The sequence below is a fragment of the Musa acuminata genome, chromosome BXJ1-2 (genome assembly GCF_036884655.1).
Source record: "Musa acuminata AAA Group cultivar baxijiao chromosome BXJ1-2, Cavendish_Baxijiao_AAA, whole genome shotgun sequence".
Classification (NCBI taxonomy): domain Eukaryota; kingdom Viridiplantae; phylum Streptophyta; class Magnoliopsida; order Zingiberales; family Musaceae; genus Musa; species Musa acuminata.
Genome location: NC_088328.1, coordinates 21,543,399 through 21,562,084, shown reverse-complemented (window position 1 = coordinate 21,562,084; position 18,686 = coordinate 21,543,399). Strand labels below are relative to the sequence as shown.

General features: G+C 37.8%; 2 protein-coding genes and 1 long non-coding RNA gene across 3 annotated transcripts; all 3 read right to left on the bottom strand.

Annotated features, from left to right (window-relative positions):
* Positions 1-7,137: 7,137 nt before the first annotated feature.
* On the bottom strand, positions 7,138-8,155 carry LOC103973951 (chaperone protein dnaJ 8, chloroplastic). The gene is made up of 3 exons (XM_009388660.3): positions 7,924-8,155; positions 7,568-7,636; positions 7,138-7,434 (listed from the first exon to the last, which is right to left on the bottom strand). The coding sequence occupies exons 1-3, from the start codon at positions 8,116-8,118 to the stop codon at positions 7,258-7,260; spliced, it is 441 nt and encodes a 146-aa protein (XP_009386935.1). The 5' UTR covers positions 8,119-8,155; the 3' UTR covers positions 7,138-7,257.
* Positions 8,156-11,265: 3,110 nt separating this feature from the next.
* LOC135612554 (heptahelical transmembrane protein ADIPOR2-like) lies at positions 11,266-13,529 on the bottom strand. The gene is made up of 4 exons (XM_065108985.1): positions 13,186-13,529; positions 13,004-13,102; positions 12,879-12,921; positions 11,266-12,180 (listed from the first exon to the last, which is right to left on the bottom strand). The coding sequence occupies exons 1-4, from the start codon at positions 13,428-13,430 to the stop codon at positions 11,488-11,490; spliced, it is 1,080 nt and encodes a 359-aa protein (XP_064965057.1). The 5' UTR covers positions 13,431-13,529; the 3' UTR covers positions 11,266-11,487.
* An 839-nt stretch (positions 13,530-14,368) lies between these two features.
* Positions 14,369-18,588, bottom strand: LOC135598089 (uncharacterized). The gene is made up of 2 exons (XR_010481488.1): positions 17,812-18,588; positions 14,369-15,047 (listed from the first exon to the last, which is right to left on the bottom strand). It is a non-coding gene; the product is annotated as an uncharacterized LOC135598089 (long non-coding RNA).
* Positions 18,589-18,686: the final 98 nt, after the last annotated feature.

The window sequence follows — 18,686 nt, the reverse complement described above, 5'->3', positions numbered from 1 at the left end:
ATCACGGTAGGGATTCATAATTTTAACACGGCAGGATATTATATACGAAATGCCATATCAGCATATAATTTTATTGCGATCGGCTATATTGATGGGCGAATTTTTGAAAAAAAAAAATCTTACTTCAAACTGGTCATGAATAACACTCTAACTTTAAAATATATATATATAATATTTTTTAAAATAGTTATTCTACATTTGTTAACTATTGCCCTCCATCCAATTCCTAATCATTTTATCACGAACTTAGTTCGAATTGCTTAGATCATAAGATATACTTATGTTATCGTTCTATAAACGATCAACGTAGTTGTAATCTAATTTAGGTCCCGAATGACTTATAAAAAAAATAAATTAATTAATTTTAAAAATAAACAATGGATAAATCTAAACATCTCACAAAGAGTACAGTTTTTATAAGTATTTCAGTAAACACTTGGTACGTAAGGGAGAAAGAAAAAAATAGAAACTTTAGAAGGGAAATAAATCATCGTAAGTGCATAAACGATTGCTCATTAGGTATTAGATGCATTGGCAAGTTCTTGTAGATTTTACGTGCAAAGTTGTGAATCAAATCAACTTCCAATATTACCCAAACCCCCATTCAGCCTTGTGACACCCGAGTAGTTCTAAGGTGTTAAGATGACTATTGTTTTACACCACATTATACCCTACAAAAAACAGGTAATGACACACAAAAACTAAGCCATTCTAGGACAGTTTTGCCCACTTTGGTGAATAATCACTCTGCAGCTTTACAAATTATTCCTACTCATAGTTTTCAAGCAAAAACTAAATTAAAACATGTTGCCAAATATATGTATACGCAAACAAAAGCGACAAACGGTCTATAGACGAAGGTGTTGCGAGATATGCGATGATCGTTTGTGATATTCTCCCCAATTTAAATAGTTGACACCCTCATCAATACTTGCTAATAGGTTTTATAACTACTTCTTCATGCCATGGGGCATCTTCAAGCTCCCAACTAGTTTCTATCCAAGGGGAGCTTTCACTACTTTATGAAGTACTTAATCTGTTTTATTTTATTGGATAGTTTTATCGTGTGATCCGCTAAAATGGCTTTATCTCGTTTTTCGTATGAGGCCCTGGTGAGGGATAGCATGTTAGAATACTTGGGAAGCATCTTACATATTTAAGTGATAGGCTTTTAAGTTACTCGCATGAAAAATATTACAAATTTTGAATTATACCGATAGTTGCAACTTATATGAAACATTGTCTACTATACTAATAATTGGGAAGGACTCTTCATAATTGTGCACTAATAAAATGGCTTCATCTCGCTTTTTGTATAAGGCCCTGGTGGGGGATAGCCAAGTTGGAATACTTAGAAAGCATTTTACGAATCTAAGTGATAGTCTTTTAAGTTACTCGGGTGAAAAATATTATGAATTTTAAGCTATGCTGATAGTTGCAATTTATAGGAAACATTGTCTACCCTACTAATAATTGGAAATGACTCCTCGTACTTGTGCACTAGTCCCTTATGCACTCTACGTCTAAAGAATTAGAGTGATACTAGTTAAAGCTTCACTAGCACCAAGTCATCGACTTTAAACTCTTTGTAGTTACCTTCCCAAATCTGCCAACTTCCTCATCTTTTTAGTCGCCTTCTTCAAGTAAGCTCGAGTAATATTTATGTTTTGTATCATTCCTTTGCAAAGTGATATACTAAAGGGCTACTCCTAATATAACTGATCACTAAGGCATGAGGAGTTGACTGTTGTTGTTCAACAATGATCCTGAAGGGGTTGTTGTTTGATGCAGAGTTCTACTGTAAGTTGTAAGAGAATTAGATTATATCCAACAACTTCACATAATCTTATTGGTTTACACTTAAGTAGTACCGAATATATTGCTTAAGAAGAATATTTATTCCTCCACTTTAGTCTCTATTTTTAACCAATAAAAGGCCCTCTCCATGAGAGCTAATATTTGGTGAATACTCGAATATCCTACCAAAAGGAAATTATGACACTCTTAAAAGTTCACACCTCAAATTATCCACTCAGACATAAAATTTTCATGTCTTATCTTTTTTTAATTAGTTGCATTAAAGTTATTACTTGGGATTACTGTATAGTCCATCTCTGATCCTAGAAAAGAAGTTAGAGTGCAGCTAACTTGTTTGGCCTCCACTTTTTAGTTACATGCATTTACTAGTTTCACTTTCATACTCAATACATCAATCACGACTTTTGCCCTTTCTAACTTATACTTCATTATTGTAACAAATTCAGCTAAGAAGTCCTACCACTGTACTTACTTTGGGTAGTTTTTTTTATGTTTGAAAGTGACTCAATGTGATATTATTTGTTCTCAGCACAAATCACATTATGAGAAGGTAGTTCTGCTATACTTATAGATAATGGATCACTGTTGTCATCTCCTTCTCGTGCACTCGATACTACTTCTTAGTCTTATTGAGCTTGCGACTCTCGTAGGCCATCGGGTGACCCTTCTGTGTAAGTACTCCCCAATAACAAAGTCTGAAGTATCTGTATAAACTTTGAAAGGCTTCCTATGATAATTTGAGTATCATTTCTTCTAACATATTAGACTTTAGATATTGGAATGTCACTTCATATTTGTCTAACCATTGCCAAAGTTATTTTTTCTTCAACAACTTCACCAATAGAGCTGCACGCTTCGAGTACCTAGCTAAAAAGCATTGATAATAGTTGATGAAACCAAGGAAGGATCTTAGCTCTAGTACCTTCTTTGGTGTTCGCCACTCTGTCATGGCCTGCACCTTTGTTTTATCCACTTTGCCATGACCTGCACTTTTCTCTTAAGAATCTTGAAAATTATTCGAAAGTGTTTGACATGCACCTCAAGTGTTTGGCTATAGACAATGATATCATCCAAGTAGACGACCATAAATTTGTCTAGATACTTCTTGAATAGTTTATTGATGAAAGTACAAAATGTGACATAAGCATTATTTAAGCTGAAAGGCATCACCAAGAACTCGAACACTCTATACCTAATCACACGAATAGTCTTTGCTTCATCGTCTTGAGCTATATGCACACGTCAATACCCCGATCGAAGGTCGAGTTTGGAGAAATACTTTGTCTTTCCCAATTGGTCAAACAAGTCCATGATAAGCAGAATATGGTACTTATTCTTTATCGTCACCTTGTTTAGAGTCTAATAGTTGAAGCATAGTCAGAGGCTCCCATCTTATTTCTTTTGAAAGAGATTTGGAGCTTCAAATTATGCTTTAGAACTATGGATAAGACCACTACTTACCAACTCATGTAGTTGATTCCTGAGCTCTGCCAACTCTAGAAGGGCTATGTGGTATGGTGGTTTACTGGAGGCTTCGCTCTTGACTCTAGTAAGATTAGTGATACATGCCTCTGCATGGTGATAAAATTTTCGATAACTCGAATGGCATAGCCACAAAAACTAATTTGCCTTTCTACACCCTCTTCTTTAGTTATAGAATCGATATTTATTATTGGTCATTGGTTCCTCCTCGAAAAATTAGAACCACATAGGTGTCATCAGCTCCCATCAAACATAAGGGGTTTAAGAACAACATTGGCATCAACTTTGCTGTGTGCATGAACTTCATTTTGAATATCACTTGGAAGTTGTACAGTAGCATTGCTATCATGTTTGTGCTTCCACTCTACATCTCGATTTTGATACGAACCCTCTTTGCCATCTCGGAGATTTGCTTAGCTTCTGAGTTCACAGCCTTCATCTAACTTAGGCTCTTCTCTAGGTTCAACCCAAGTCCCCTTGCTTTCAATTGGTAATGAAATTATGGGTAACGACCATGTCTACTATCGCACAGGTTGTTTAGCCATATAGCTTGATGTCCACGTACATCAGCTTGCTACTACCTACTTTATATTATTTTATCTTCATATTCTCCCTCACTTGACCCTGTAACGTGTTCAACAAATGCATTGCTTCCATCCAGAATCTTTGCGACTCCTCATCGACGTTGTTGGATTCTGAACTACTCGAATTAAGGACGATGACTTTGTCCTTATCTGATCTAAGGGGATAAATTGATACTTTGAACACATTTAGTGCTTTCTTTTATGAACACTCTTTCACCATATGCGATCATCTACATAGGAAGCATCCGTCTTTTGAAGTTGACCCTTTATGGGAACTCTTTTTCTTTTACTCAATTACAAATTTTCTCACTTAGGAATACATAGATGAGTAATTTTTTGAAGATTGTTTCTTCTATCATGAATCCTCTAAGGAAACAAAATCGGTGAGTCTTTTATAGTTGTAATTTTCTTGACCAAATCTGTAACATTTCTTCGATATAGTTCCTGTTGTGCCCATGAATTGAGGTCATCAAGGAAGATGAATAACTTATCCTTCTCGGATATGTCTTATATATCTAGCATTAGCACTAAAAATTGTTTTACATAGTTTTGAATGAATGTGTTTTGGTGAAGTTGTCTAAGCTTCCTTCTTACAATGAACTAAGTATTCTCGAGTAGAAATTGAGTTCTCAACTCTTACTTCAAGTCCTCCTAAGTGTTTACTCGACACCGACCTTATTGGATATCTTTTCAATGTATTTACCATCAAAATTTTGCATCTCTATTCAAATAGATTATTGTTATTGAAATTTTAATTTCTTTATAATCGAATCTCGTAGCTTGAAAGTATTATTCCATATCGAACAAAAAATTCTCGAACTCCTTTACATCCTTAGCACTCCTGTAGCAATGTGGCTTGAGTACTCTCAAACTTTATGGTGGAGTAAAATAGGTGTTGCTCCCTCCCACATTTAGAGCCCTCATGAGCAACATGATCTTAGACATGAGTTTCACTATAACTTCATGTAGATATTATATGGAGTCTTTGGTATCTTCCATCAATCAATCTACTTGGGACTCAACCTTATTAATCTATGATTCCACCTTCTCTTATGAGTTCTTTACCATAAGAAGCTATCGTTAGCCTTAGTAGAGTTTATCTAGACTCACTTCGAGAATATTAATGTGGGTTTCTATAATTATAAGCCTCTCCTTAGTTTTTCTTTTCAATTGGTGCTCTAGATTGTGTTTCCTCTGCTCGCAAAGAATATCTAACTTCACACTCATCATTTTTGCTATTGCGCTCCTTTTGAGTGGCTCTAATAGCTTGAAAGCAAGTTTGCATTTACAACCCACCTACGATTGCTTGGGATAATGGTTCGATTTGTCCAATTTTACTTGATCCACTATGGTGCTTCATCATGGTGGGATTGTAAACTTTTACTATTTACTCGAATTACTTTCTCACTCTAATACTGTAATATTATAAACTTAGCTAGAATTGCCTAAATCATGAGATATGCATGCATTGACAATCTCCCCAAAGGATATATAAAATAGCAAATTAATTAGTTCTAAAAACAAGCAATGGACAACTCTCGATATCTCGCAAAGGGATAACTTTACAAGCAATTCAGCAAACACTTTATATGAAAAAGAAAAAAAGAGGAAGAGGACTTTAAAAGTCAAACGAATAATCGTAAGTCTATAAATAATTGCTTATCGAGTGTCAAGTGTATTGGCAAGTTCCCATAGGTTTTACGTGCTATGTGATCAACGCTCAACATTACCCTAAACCCTCATCCAGTCCTGCGACAATCGAGTAATTCTAAGGTGCTGAGATCACTGATATTTTGTACCACACCACAACATGTATAAAACAAGCTATGGCATGCAAAAACTAGATCATTTTAGGATAGTTTTATCCATTCTGATGATTGATCACTTTGTAGCCTTGTAAATTATTCATGCTCAGTTTTCAAGCAAAAACATACAAAACATAGCAAAACACATTTGAAAGCATATGTACAATCAAACAAAAACAACGAACGATACGTAGATGAAAGTATTGTAGGTGTGTGACAATCGTTCATGATAGTCTGGCCATGCCTCTACCCCGTCGACTGCCCCCCTCCACTACGAATAATTGCATGTTGCTCATAGTGTAGCCATGCGAGGAGGCAACCAACAGTGGAGGTCTTGCCCTTGTTGGGCCCTAATAGCTACCTCCCCTCCCCTTTCCCATGCTGAACTGGTTATCCATAACCCTCACGCAAGGAGGGAGCACAAGGGCCGTCATCACATCCTTCCTGTTAGTAAGAAACACAAGAGCAAGGCCAATGGTGTTCACAGAGGTGATGACAGCCCTCACACCCCCTCCTTCCTTGCATGAGGGCTATGGGTAATAAATTCGACAGAGCAAAAGGGAGGAGAGACAATAGTTGGGGTTCGACGAGGGCACAAAAGTGATGATGAAAGCAGCATAGGATGACGTTTTACGGTGGAGGGGTTCTAAAAAATTAAGATATTTTACGAGAATTCTCAAAATTAAAATTTTTAAAAAAATTAGCCTTAAATATATTTAATTTTTTACTTATAATTTATAATATCATCATGATTTTTAATCATTCGATGGATATAGTCTAATATGTACAAATATAATAACACATCAAGACATATCACATCAATATAATATTTAAAGAAAATTTATAAAATTAAAAAATTACTTTCCTCTTACATACAATAAGTTGTTGTGATGTCCGTATGACACTAATACTAATTAGTTGTGATTTCCATACAACACTAATACTAATTATTCCATCATCACGTGTATTTTTTCCTCTTCTAATTATAAATTTTGAATCACATCCTCTAAAAAATTCTTTCTTTCTTCCCTCGTCAAGCAACACTTGCAAAAAGAGTCTCGAATTAATTTTGTGATATCGAATTGATCAAAATTGATCATTTTTTTTTTTTTTATCTCTAAATAACACTTACACTAAATATATAAAAATTCTTTTCATTTTATTCCTACCAAACTAATTTACAATTGAAAATATTTTTTTTCGAAGATTTACCGATGTGAAAATTTTGACTGATCATCATACTTACCTTTTAAAAAATAAAATAAAAAACTTTTTCACCTTTCCAAATAGCAAAACACATTATCTTAACATTTTCACATCCCTCAAATAAAAGCATATTACAATCATATATGCGTAATTAGAATGTTGTAAGCATAGATCATGGAATAAATAATTTGTAGAAAAGTCATTTGATATAACCCGATTGCAAACAAATGTAATTTGATTAATCCAAGTCATAATGTGCAGAGACATCCAACGCAGTTGAAAGGTCGGGAAGAGATTATGTACACGATTTCTACAAACGAAGAGTAAAATCACAAGAATCAAAGGAGGGAGAGAGAGGTTGTTCATATGTAAGGGTTGATGTGGGAAGAGTAGTCTCCGGTGGTGCTCGCCCCTTCCCACCCCATCCATTCCTCCCACAAATCCCGGTTTGGGTCATACATTTCCGTCGTCAACTCATCGGCGCCGACGTCGTCACTCCAGTCCTGCTCCTTGGATCGTCTAAAGCTGTTCATCACCATCTGATACGATCCATGACAAAAATGTCCATAAAAAATCCACCTTTTTCTTACGAAGATCCAGTCGATACTGGAAACTAATGGTTACTAAATCCGGATTGGCATCAAACTGTTCTACCAAACAGTGATGACTTACATGATATGCTTCATTAATCTGATGGAACTCTACACTGGAATTGCCACCTTTGCAGACGTCTGGATGGTACTGCATTAAGAAGCTCACCTTCCTTCGATTAGCGACATTAGAATTCAAACATCAAAACACAGATAGATTAGATTATTAACTGATGATAATTCTGGAAATACGAACGCATAAATGTTCCCAAAACCTATCGATCGAATCAAAACCCCTCTTTTCAAACAAATTTCATAAGTAGCATCATCCAAATTCCTCTGTTTTCCGAATAAGCCGAAGAAAAGGCACGACTTTGGCCAATCGGATCACAGCAATCGAAGGGGTAAACGAAATTTCTAAGGAGAGAAAGGAGGCACCTGAAGAGCGAGGCGCCTGAAGGCCTTCTTCACCTCCTGCTCCGACGCCCCGGGTTGGATCTTCAGCGTTCGGTACTGTTCCATCAGATTCTTGGTGGCGGCACACCTCACGTTGCCGCCACTCCTCTTCGTCTTCAACACCGGCCTCTTACCGGCGCAAAAACCAACCCCCGACGGTGCACCCATCGACGCCATTATCTCACGCAAAAGTTCTCAAGAGCGTCTTTCTTTCCTCTCCGCAACAACTGGAAGCGATACGAGGAATGCGTCGCTACCGGTCTTAATATACGGAGAGACGGGACGACAACGCGTCCTCGTCCGTCGTCCTTTATCTCTCGTACGGGACACTCCCCCTAGTTTACTCAGAAACACACCCCTGACACGAAGTGTGGGTCCCATCCGAAGGATGTAAGAGATTGGTCGCGTCTGCGGGGTTCACCCATTGACAGTAGCCACGTCAGATTTTTAGAGGATCATCCCTCCTCCGCCTTTTTGGACCGCCGTACGATTTGGCGGATGTGGTCAACTTCGGTACACGTGTGCGGTGGATCCCATTTTGGTTTCTCCCGGTCTCCGTTATACTTGGATAAAATAGGATAAGGGTAGAGAGCATGGAAATGGATAACTGATAGATTTGTACGGTGGCATTTATTTTTCTTTGACTTGATCAGTGTTACTTTTCGTATGAAATAGAATCATATGAATTAGGGAATGTTTGTAGCGATCGAACCTTTCTTTTTTCTAAACAATGATTTTTTTTTTTTTTGTAAATATAAGATTTACCAATATAGGCTAATCATTTCCTTGTTGGGTAAGACTAAGTAGGAAATGAATACGCAGTGGATATCTATTTCCTTATTCGTGTGGTTGGATATGCTACGGATAAGATTAATTAATCAATTATTTATTAATGTTCAAATTTTAATGATTGGTTTCCTCCTTTAGGATACGATGGCATTAAATTAAATGTAATGCATGACGGTGCAGCCATTTTTTTATAATTTTATATAATTATTCTCATGAATTAATTTTTATGAGTAATGTCTTTCTTTGCTCACCACATCGGATGTTGTCTTAACATCCTTTTTCTCTTTCGGCATCTTTCTTAAGTATTCGATTAAGTATTCGATTTTATCTTGTCTCAACTTTGATAAGTTCATGACTCTCATTTATACTCATCAAAACTATTGTTATTTTGTATGATACTAATACATCTTTATGATATTAATCGTTCGAATGTTTAGAGATTACGAGTATATGGTCCTTTTAGAATCATATAAACTCTTAATATATACCTTTTAGCTTTGTGTTACGACTAAAGTGATTCTTCATATTGTAGTTAATATAATAATTTCTTGACTCGACGAGTGAGGTAATATTCTCGGATTGGATGTGGAGGGTGTGTCCATCCATCATCCTCTTCTCTTATCATTCATTCTCAACTCGTTGCCAATTAAACATGATCAAAAGGATAAAAAATTGATACTATAAATATTGGGCCTCGTGGTACTAAATTCTTATGAGCCTTAATTATCATCGTGCTCATCCATTTGGACAACATGAGTTGCATGATCCCCCTTATCATTATATAGTCTACAATGAAAGCGATACTCTACTTGAAAACTCAAACTCAACATTAGAGGGTCTTTTGTAGGCATGAGATAATAAATTACTCTACCTAGTTATCATATTGAAGCTCACTTATCTCGTTCTCGACCTAACTTCAGTAAGTTGAAGCTCACTTATCTCAATGATGATGATCGAGTTGGATAGCACTTGAAAATTTTAGGTAAGCTAATTTTATTGGTATTAGCAAACTTTTGGTGGCCTACAAGATTAAAAAATTAAAAGGAATCATTATGTATAGCCCTTATTAAAGCTGGAGGTCAATAGATCTTATATTCAAAGTTTAAATGCATGTGAGAAATGGCCAAAGGCTTAAGACCCACTTTAGTATGAATCAATCAATCAAGTATCATTTGGTTTCCATCATTTGACTCTTTATGTACCCCAGTGATTTTATTGATAGTTGACTTGGTGCATATTGATCAATCAAAGAAGACCGAACATTATAGCAATCCCCTTTAGGCTAGATGATTTGACTAATATGCAATATGAAAGTTCTTGATAAGCTAAAGAACAAATCATTTCCTAACATGATTATATTTAGTCATAAAATAAGAATTATTTCATAATATATTTAGAATTTGATCTAAAATAATTATCGTCAATAATCTATTGACGTAATCAAACTCGGCCCTAAAGAGTTTTGCGTATCTTAATATGATGATCAAACTTGGTGATAAAATATTTTCTACATTTTGTTATGACCAATTCTAACATAAAGCATCTACTAATCCTCTCAAGTCAAAATAATGCCAAGAAAAAATTATGAAATGTGATTAGACAAAAGTGATTATGACCAATTCTAACATAAAGATATTATGTCCTAACATTCTCCTTCTAACAAAACCACATGAAGAGGGGATAGATGACAGGAAGAATATGACATGTGGATGATCAAATGTCATGTTATCACCAACCAAAACACTTAATCAGCTTGATGTGTTTATCTAACACCTCATGCAATCAACACATGTCATAGCTGCTCTTTGTATCCGAGTAATGCTCAATAACTCTACATGGCTTCTCTTACAAATTAATTCATGTTGAGCATCGCCTTTGAGCCTTTTTGCAACCCTAATACGGGGCTTAGCCTATGGTTTATTGGAGCCTAATGATTGTGACCCTCTTGCGACCACCCTCGTGGCCTTTTATGGCCGAGTGATGACGCACACAATGGTCGAATGATCAGTTCAAGCGTATTTATCCCCAATTGAAATAATTCATATCCAAATAGGTCATTTAGGATGATTCCTCACCAATTTTCATATAAATTTGATATCAATTTAGTTTGGTACTATCTGGCCTAAAGATAACAAATGTTCAAATATTTATGCTACCTAAAGATAACATTATCAATTCAACATTTGTGGGATGTTAATATATTTCTTTAAATTTTAAAATACCCTATGATATTATAATATTATCAACAAGATTTATATTATCTAGAAGGTAACATTATATATATATATATATATATATATATATATATATATATATATATAGAGAGAGAGAGAGAGAGAGAGAGAGAGAGGAGAGGTCATACGAAATTTTTTGTAATATTACATTTATTTATTTTATTAATTAAAAAATATATATGTATTTATTTTTTGAATAAATATTGCAAATATTAAAAGGATAAATTTATTATATAATATTTTATAAACTTTTAAAATATAATTTTATCAAACAATGCTTATATTTAAAATATTTCATGACTATACGTTCATTCAAATTATTTTCTTTAAATACATATTAAAAATTCAAATACATTCCGAACCACAACTAACAGCATGAAAGGTAAATTATTAGCACGTCCGAAAGCGTGAGAGTGCATCAGGCAAGTACTGCTGTCAACGAATTAGATCACGACAGCCACAACTCTGACAAGGTACCGCCGATCACCCATCATCGAAACAGCGTTTCGATGGATCACGCAAATCACGAGGCAACGCTTTCAGCATAGAAGGCGCTGCAGGAGGTCATCGACCGGTCCCGCCAGTCGAGCAGCACCGTGGTGGCGGCATAGTGAGTGATCGCCCCGACGAGCACCAGAACGTGGAAGATCTGATGGCTGTGTCCGACGAGATCGAACTCCCCCGGCCACCACCTCTCGGGAATCCTGCTCACGTACACGCCAGCCCCCGAGGCGTAGGCGATGGCCATGGCTAGCTCCAGCCCCAGCACGACGTGGGCCTCCCGATGCTCCCAGTGCAGCCACAAGGCGTGCACGGCGGGTACGACCCCCGAGAAGCCCATGGCGAGGAATAGGGCGGCGCGGAAGGCGCGGAAGCGGGGGGCGCAGAGGGCGGGGGCGAGCAACGTGAAGATGGCGAGGAAGCCGAGGGTGGCGATGATGGAGAGGTAGGCGATGCGGGCGGCGGGGTGGCAGAGGAAGACGTAGTAGATGGGCGGGACGAAGGAGGTGACGATCATGAGCGAGATGCCGGCGTAGTCGAGCCGCCAGAAGAAGAGGTTGAGGCGGCGAGAGTGGCAGGCGAGGAGGTGGGAGACGGCGCTGATGGAGAGGCAGCCCATGGAGCCGAGCAAGAAGACAAGCGTCGGCCATCTCGGCACCACGACGTCACCGGAGGAGGTTGATCTGTTCCATGATGATAGCGTCGCGGAAGATTCCTGATGAGTAAGATCAAAGCCGTTCATATTAGTCCTCAATGCACGTGACATCATAATCTTGTGCAAGCAAACAAATTCCAAATTTTAGCTCACGCCCTTCCCCCAGATGGTGTGGAGAGCCCGTTGTGGTGAAGCATCCTGTTTCCTGCCTCTGGTAAGACAGCTAAGCAACATCACTAAAATGGGACGTGCGGGGGCCCGCCCATAAACAGCCAACGTGCGTGACTCCACCTATGGTCGGGGCACAAAAAGATAGGCCGAAACAGGGTAAAACTCAGGGTATCTTACTGCACACAGCATGAATCTGCTCTCCACTATACTACATAAACAAAGAAGGTACTTAAATTTCATTAAATAGTATTTCCTTCGCATTGGGTCACATTGCCTGCCTTATGCGATGAAGGTCCATTTCAATAAGCCACATCAGACACATCCAATTTAATCACCTTAATCATCTATATATTTAAAGTTGCTTATCTGTAGATTCTGCAGCGTGGTCGGTCAGTTGGCTTATCCCACACCCCATCACCTATCCAGCTAAATTCCAACCAAACCACGGCACTACGATAGGGTGAGTACTCGGAAAGCGTACTTTGCTTTTGTACGAGGTGATTCTAAGATCTTAGACGGCATTTAAAATTCGAAAACGAGACGACCGAGAAATGAAATTTCATTTTGAATGAATTTGAATTACTTACTGACAGAATATTCCCCGACGCGTTCCACGATCGAACCATCCAACTGCAAAGACGTTTTTTATTATTATTAATATACATTCCGAGGGGAAAAAAGGGGATGAAAATGGAATTACGAAAATACCCACGCGGGGAGCCCCGGAACTACCGCGCTGGTGACCTCCTCGATCGCCTCCATCGACCCCGCCACCGTTATGGCGAGGAAGAGGAGGAAGCCGCCCAAATGCCTGGCGAGGAGAAAGGGAAAAAGGGGGTCATTGGCCTTATGACGGCGTGGCGAGGGGTCGTTCTGATATACGGCGGTACTTACGTCCACACGTTGAGCGTCTCGTTGTGCCAGGCGAAGGCGCTGAGGAGGGCATCGCGGATCGGCCACTCGGAGCGGTAGTGGTCCAGGATGAACTCGTTGTCCTTGAGGTAATCCGGCAGCTCGTCGTACCGCACGAGAGAGGGGCGGCCACGGGCTCCGGGCCGCTTCCCCTCCGCTGGAGCCGGCGACTCGGCGTTGCGCCTCCCCATCCGACGCCTCCTCGGTTCCGGTACGGACGCCTCCATCGCCTCGTCTCTTCGATCGTCCGAGATCCGAACCAATCGCTTGGCTCTCTCTCGCTCCCTCCCTTCGTCCGTGAAATGGACTCGGGTGCGGAGAGGGCGAGGGGTGGAAAAGCACGGACGCGAGAAAGTAGAAAGAAAGGTAGGTGAAGAATGTACCAGACGTGTCCGGACACGTGGAGGGAGCGCGACTGGGTTTGTAAGGAAATGGGCTGTCCAAGTAGCCTTGGAGGCGATCGATAACGGGGGGTTCATCCCATCAATTGCGTGTCTACATAAAAATACGTTTTTTCTCCTAAAACAAAAAAAAAGAAGGCGTTATTTTCGAAAAGAGGTATAGAAATCATCCTTTATTAAAAAACAACAATAAATCGGGGGGCTATTCAATTTAAATTTTATGCACATTATACCATTTAATACTTCGTAATAATTGATACACAATCATTTATCGTGTGATTCATAAAATTAATAATTTTATAAAATATTAGGATTATTCTTGACATTAAAAATTACTATTATTAGCAATGAGACTCGTAAGGATCAGATCGTGTTGCTTATGATTATAATTTCCTATAACAATATATTTTTATTTTCATAAATATGAGATATAAATGCTAACTCAGCTACAATTAGATGAATATTTTTATTTTCTAAGTATATATATATACATATAGTTTCAAGATGTCAAAGAACACATGAAGATGCCATCATCATAGCATCTTAATATTTATGTGATTATAAGAAATGATATGGGAATGCTGATGCATTGACAGGTACTCCAGCATATCAGAATCAGAGCACACCATGAGCTGCTCATAAGGTCATTACTCTGGTGACAACAGAATACCACGAAGGTTGTCATGGATTCAAAACAACAAAAGCAATGTGTCAATGCTGCACAATCCAGACATCAATTCCCTTTCTAAAGTTGACAACCGATGTCTTGTAAACAATATTGTACTGATATGAATGATGGGGCAATGTTAACAATGATCTTCAACTAATGACTGAAGACTGTAAATTTCTAATGAACAGAGAAACAGAAACTAAGACAGTAATCATCTAAGGATTACATGTTCAAAAAATCAAGTACACCCTTATAACAGGTAACACATCAAATCAAATACACATTTATCATCGGTAAACCACAACCCACAACCCACAAATCGTATAATTTGCTGCAGGAAACCAAACATGCAATGCCCCCATATCATATAGTGTTTATGAATTGTCATGAATTGATCATTAATCCCAGAGGCATTGCTTTTCTAGATGCTCGAGACCACTTGCTGGTCAAAAGAATTTCAATTTCCCCTTGTGCAATGAAGATTTGGCCTGGCAAAGTGCTTTCTCAGCTCCTGACATTCCTGAGCATGAACCTGTGGCTCCCAAAGTAACTGCAAAGTACAAATAGATGGTGCATAGGAATGCCAATAGAGCTAGCATCATCAAGAGAAACCTGTGCCGCTCATAAATAGTGGACCAACTACCAGGCTCATTGAAGCCCGACTGCTGCTTCTTGGACGGGGATGCCAGGAAAACTGTGTTCTGTGATCTCCTATGAGGAGATGATAGTGAATCAAGAACCATCTGTCAAGAAGGTCTAAGCTGCCTGAAGTCCTGCATCAGAGAAAGAAGGTAGTCACTAATAAGTCATGATAGGGAGTCAATACAGATATATAAAACATGAAAAATATCCAGCCATGGCATCAGTACTTACAAGGAACTACAATGTGTGTGTGTGTATGCAATTCGCATTAGTATATTTTGACAGTGTTTAAACCTGATGCTCTCCAACTATCAGAAAAGAAGGATTTCATCAGAACATTCTAGGCATTGCCTGTGGAATTATATGACAAAACATCTAGGTATGATTGCAACTAACGAGCTTTTTCTTTCAAATTTAGAAATAGTTCATGCTTGTCATATGCAAATTGACTACTAACTTGATGAACTTAGGTACAATGGCCGCAAATAAAATTTATAGACTATTCATCTCTCCATAGTTGTTCTACCATAATGAAAAAGTCATAATCAGCTTATGAGGAATCTGAACCACTTATTATGCTCAAACTTCTTAGGTCTTTCATAAAAACATGATAATGTTTAACAAACTTGTATATAAGCAGAGCTGCAGCAATGTTCTCATAGAACTCTTTTCCTTTGATGGATCTTCTTATAACTTGAGAATTAACTTGGATATCTTTCTCTTTCAAGATTCTTCAAAGAACTCAGGGTCTTTATTGTACAAAAAGATGACAGCTGAATCAAGCTGAAGCTTTCAGAACATAAGCAAGACCACAATGTACTTTTATCAGAATTGATATAAAATGGTCGATGAAGAATTTATTTTTTAAAATGCATTACATGGATTTTGAATCATAATTAAAAATATTTTCTCAGAGTAAAACAAAATAAGAACATGGCTATTATCAACTCTTCAGTTTGTTCAACTTTAACCACAACAAATTGATAGACACCTACAAATTTGCTTCAACTCTTCCCATGTCTAGGAAACTAATGGGAACCTAGCTACTAATAGAATCTTGGATCAAACCTACACAGTTGCTTCAAAGTTCCATGTGTGAGACCCATCTTGAATCAAACTTTGCTTCAAAAACCTTTAGTGGTAAGAAATTCATCGATATTGCAATCTTAAGAATACTGAGTGTGATTGAAAATTTTCTAGAAGAAGAAAAAAAAAATGCAATTTCTTATAGAAAGTAAGACATTGTTTCCCTTCAAAATAAATAAGACTGAGAAACAGAAGTTGAGCATGAAAAGAAAAGGAATAAAGCAACTTACATGAGTGAAAGACAAGCAACTTTAGCAAAAGAAGGTAGTATATGTTTGCAAGTCACATTTATACAGAAAAAAATAAAAATAAATAAAAAACAGCAACTTTCATGAGTGAATGACAAGCGGCTTTAGTAAAAGTAGTCATAGTATATATTAGAGTTGAGAGAAGCTTGCAAGGGACTTCTTCACAGAGAAAAGAAAAATAAAAATGAATGAGGAAATATAACAGCCAACAGGGAAAGTGCGTGACCAAGACATCAAAAGGGTTATGACAAGATTAAACTAAAAATCATTAATAAATAGCACCATTCCAAGGTAACACTGAATAAGTGAAGATAGAAAACGAAATTACAATTTGCAAAGAAGAAACTGCCTAGAAACTCGTTCCTAATATCTATACCCTTCAATGTCACCAAATAGTGACTAGTGAGAACTTGGCTATATAATTGGGATCAGTCCATTTACCATACATTTAAAGTCTAAATTACCTAAATTTCATGGCAACACTGATAGATGGAACATGATTAACAGCCTAGAAGTATATCCTCGGTTCTGCCACCAACTATATAACTCAAACCTATTTTCACAAAGCAGAAGACCAACAAATTCCAGAATTTCTTCATGTACAAGACCTAACTCAATCCTAACTAGCATGCATCTGGTCCAACCAATGAAATATGTTGTTCTCTCCCTCGTAATACATACACTTCCAGCAAACATTATCTAACTCAAAAAGACTCCTACAGGTGCCTTGGTATTACATGTTTTTTATCAAACTGTTTACGGTACATCCTTTCACATTGTTGTAAGGGTTGTTAAGGATAATATTGATTGGTGGACCAATTTGTAAACGGAAAGTACAAAAGTCTTTTTCTTTTCTGTAAAGAAGTGATCATATTTAAATGCTTAGAAGGATAAAAAGACAACCATAAATGAGATAAACCACACCGTACGTTCAAAGAACAATTTCTAATCTTTCAACCCAAGAAAAGATCCATAAGATTAAGACACGGAGGTTCTAAAGTTTCTACAAAAAAAGGCGAAATTGCAAGATGGAATTTGACGGTATGCCCACAAGAGATCATTGCAGATGATAGGTATAAGTCCATAGAACGCTAGCGCTCACTCATCAAGACATATAGATCAATCTGAAGTTTAAATAAGATAGTTCAACAACGAAATGTAATATCACAAAGAACAAGGAGTTCGTCCCAAAAAATTCCTTCGATTCGACTACTTAAACTCCAAAAATATCACAGAGACGATTGATTATGAGCCCAAAAAAACAGGATCATAAAAACGAACCAAAAGAAAACAACTAAAGCAAAAATAGTACATTATGCATCTGCTGGATCACGTCCGTCATTCCTCAGATCTCACACGGATTAGATAATATCATCAGAACCGAAAACCATACGACAAGAAAAGAATCAAAGACCAAAATATACAAGCAAAAGAAAGTCAAACCCAAGCGATCAGCCCTAAAGAGTGAGATCTATCAAGAAAAGGAGGAACCATAGCGGATTCAGAAGATAGATCTAAGAAATCAAAGAACCCTCGGTGCCGAAGTATTGGGGATTCTTACGTGCCGGTGCGACCAACGAAGAAACGATCAGAAATCCAACGAGGGGTTAGCGGGCAATATGCGATCCGCCTCAGAGGCCAAGAAGAGGAACGAGAGAGAGAGAGAGAGACAGAGACAGATTGAGTGACGCAGCACGACTGTGACTGGTTGCCGATCTAAAACGACAAATATTGCGAGCTAGGAGGGGTGGGTTGTGGTGGACGCGTGAGCGAGACGCCCAAACGCGCTTTCGGCTGGACTGTGGATTCCAACCATCACAGAGATAACGATAATAATATTAGTATTTATAATATTAATAATAAATCCAGAAAAAGGATTGCTTTAAGTAAAATGAAAGGGCACTGGATCACCCATGAAATTTGTCAGGGCGACGTCACCCCTCACCAAAATTGGGTCCAACATAGACAGTTCGGGTTGACTCAACCCGCCTACATTGCAGGCTTATCGGGGCGATATGTGGCTTCACATCGCCTCCGTAAATTTCAGGGGTGATTCAATCAACCTAACTTACTTATAATAATAAGCAGTCATTATACCTACAACCATCCAAATAATTACACTTGTACGTATTTCCAGCTTGCAAATAATCAGAGACATTTGGTAGAACAAGAAAAAGAATTGGGGAAGAACAACAAAATCTTAAAGATTAATTATAAAAGCCTCATATTGAAAGACATAAAACACATATCAGTAGTAGTAACCACAGCAGCATCTAACTTGGCACAAGTCAAATAGCCATTAATGTTTGTCCTATGATGAAATGGGCCAAATGTCGACGTTGCTCACCAACTTTCCCATTGAATACGGCGGCCCTCCAACACCCAAGAAGGCTAAACTGAAGAGATATGTATGCATCGAACTGACCTTTCTGAACT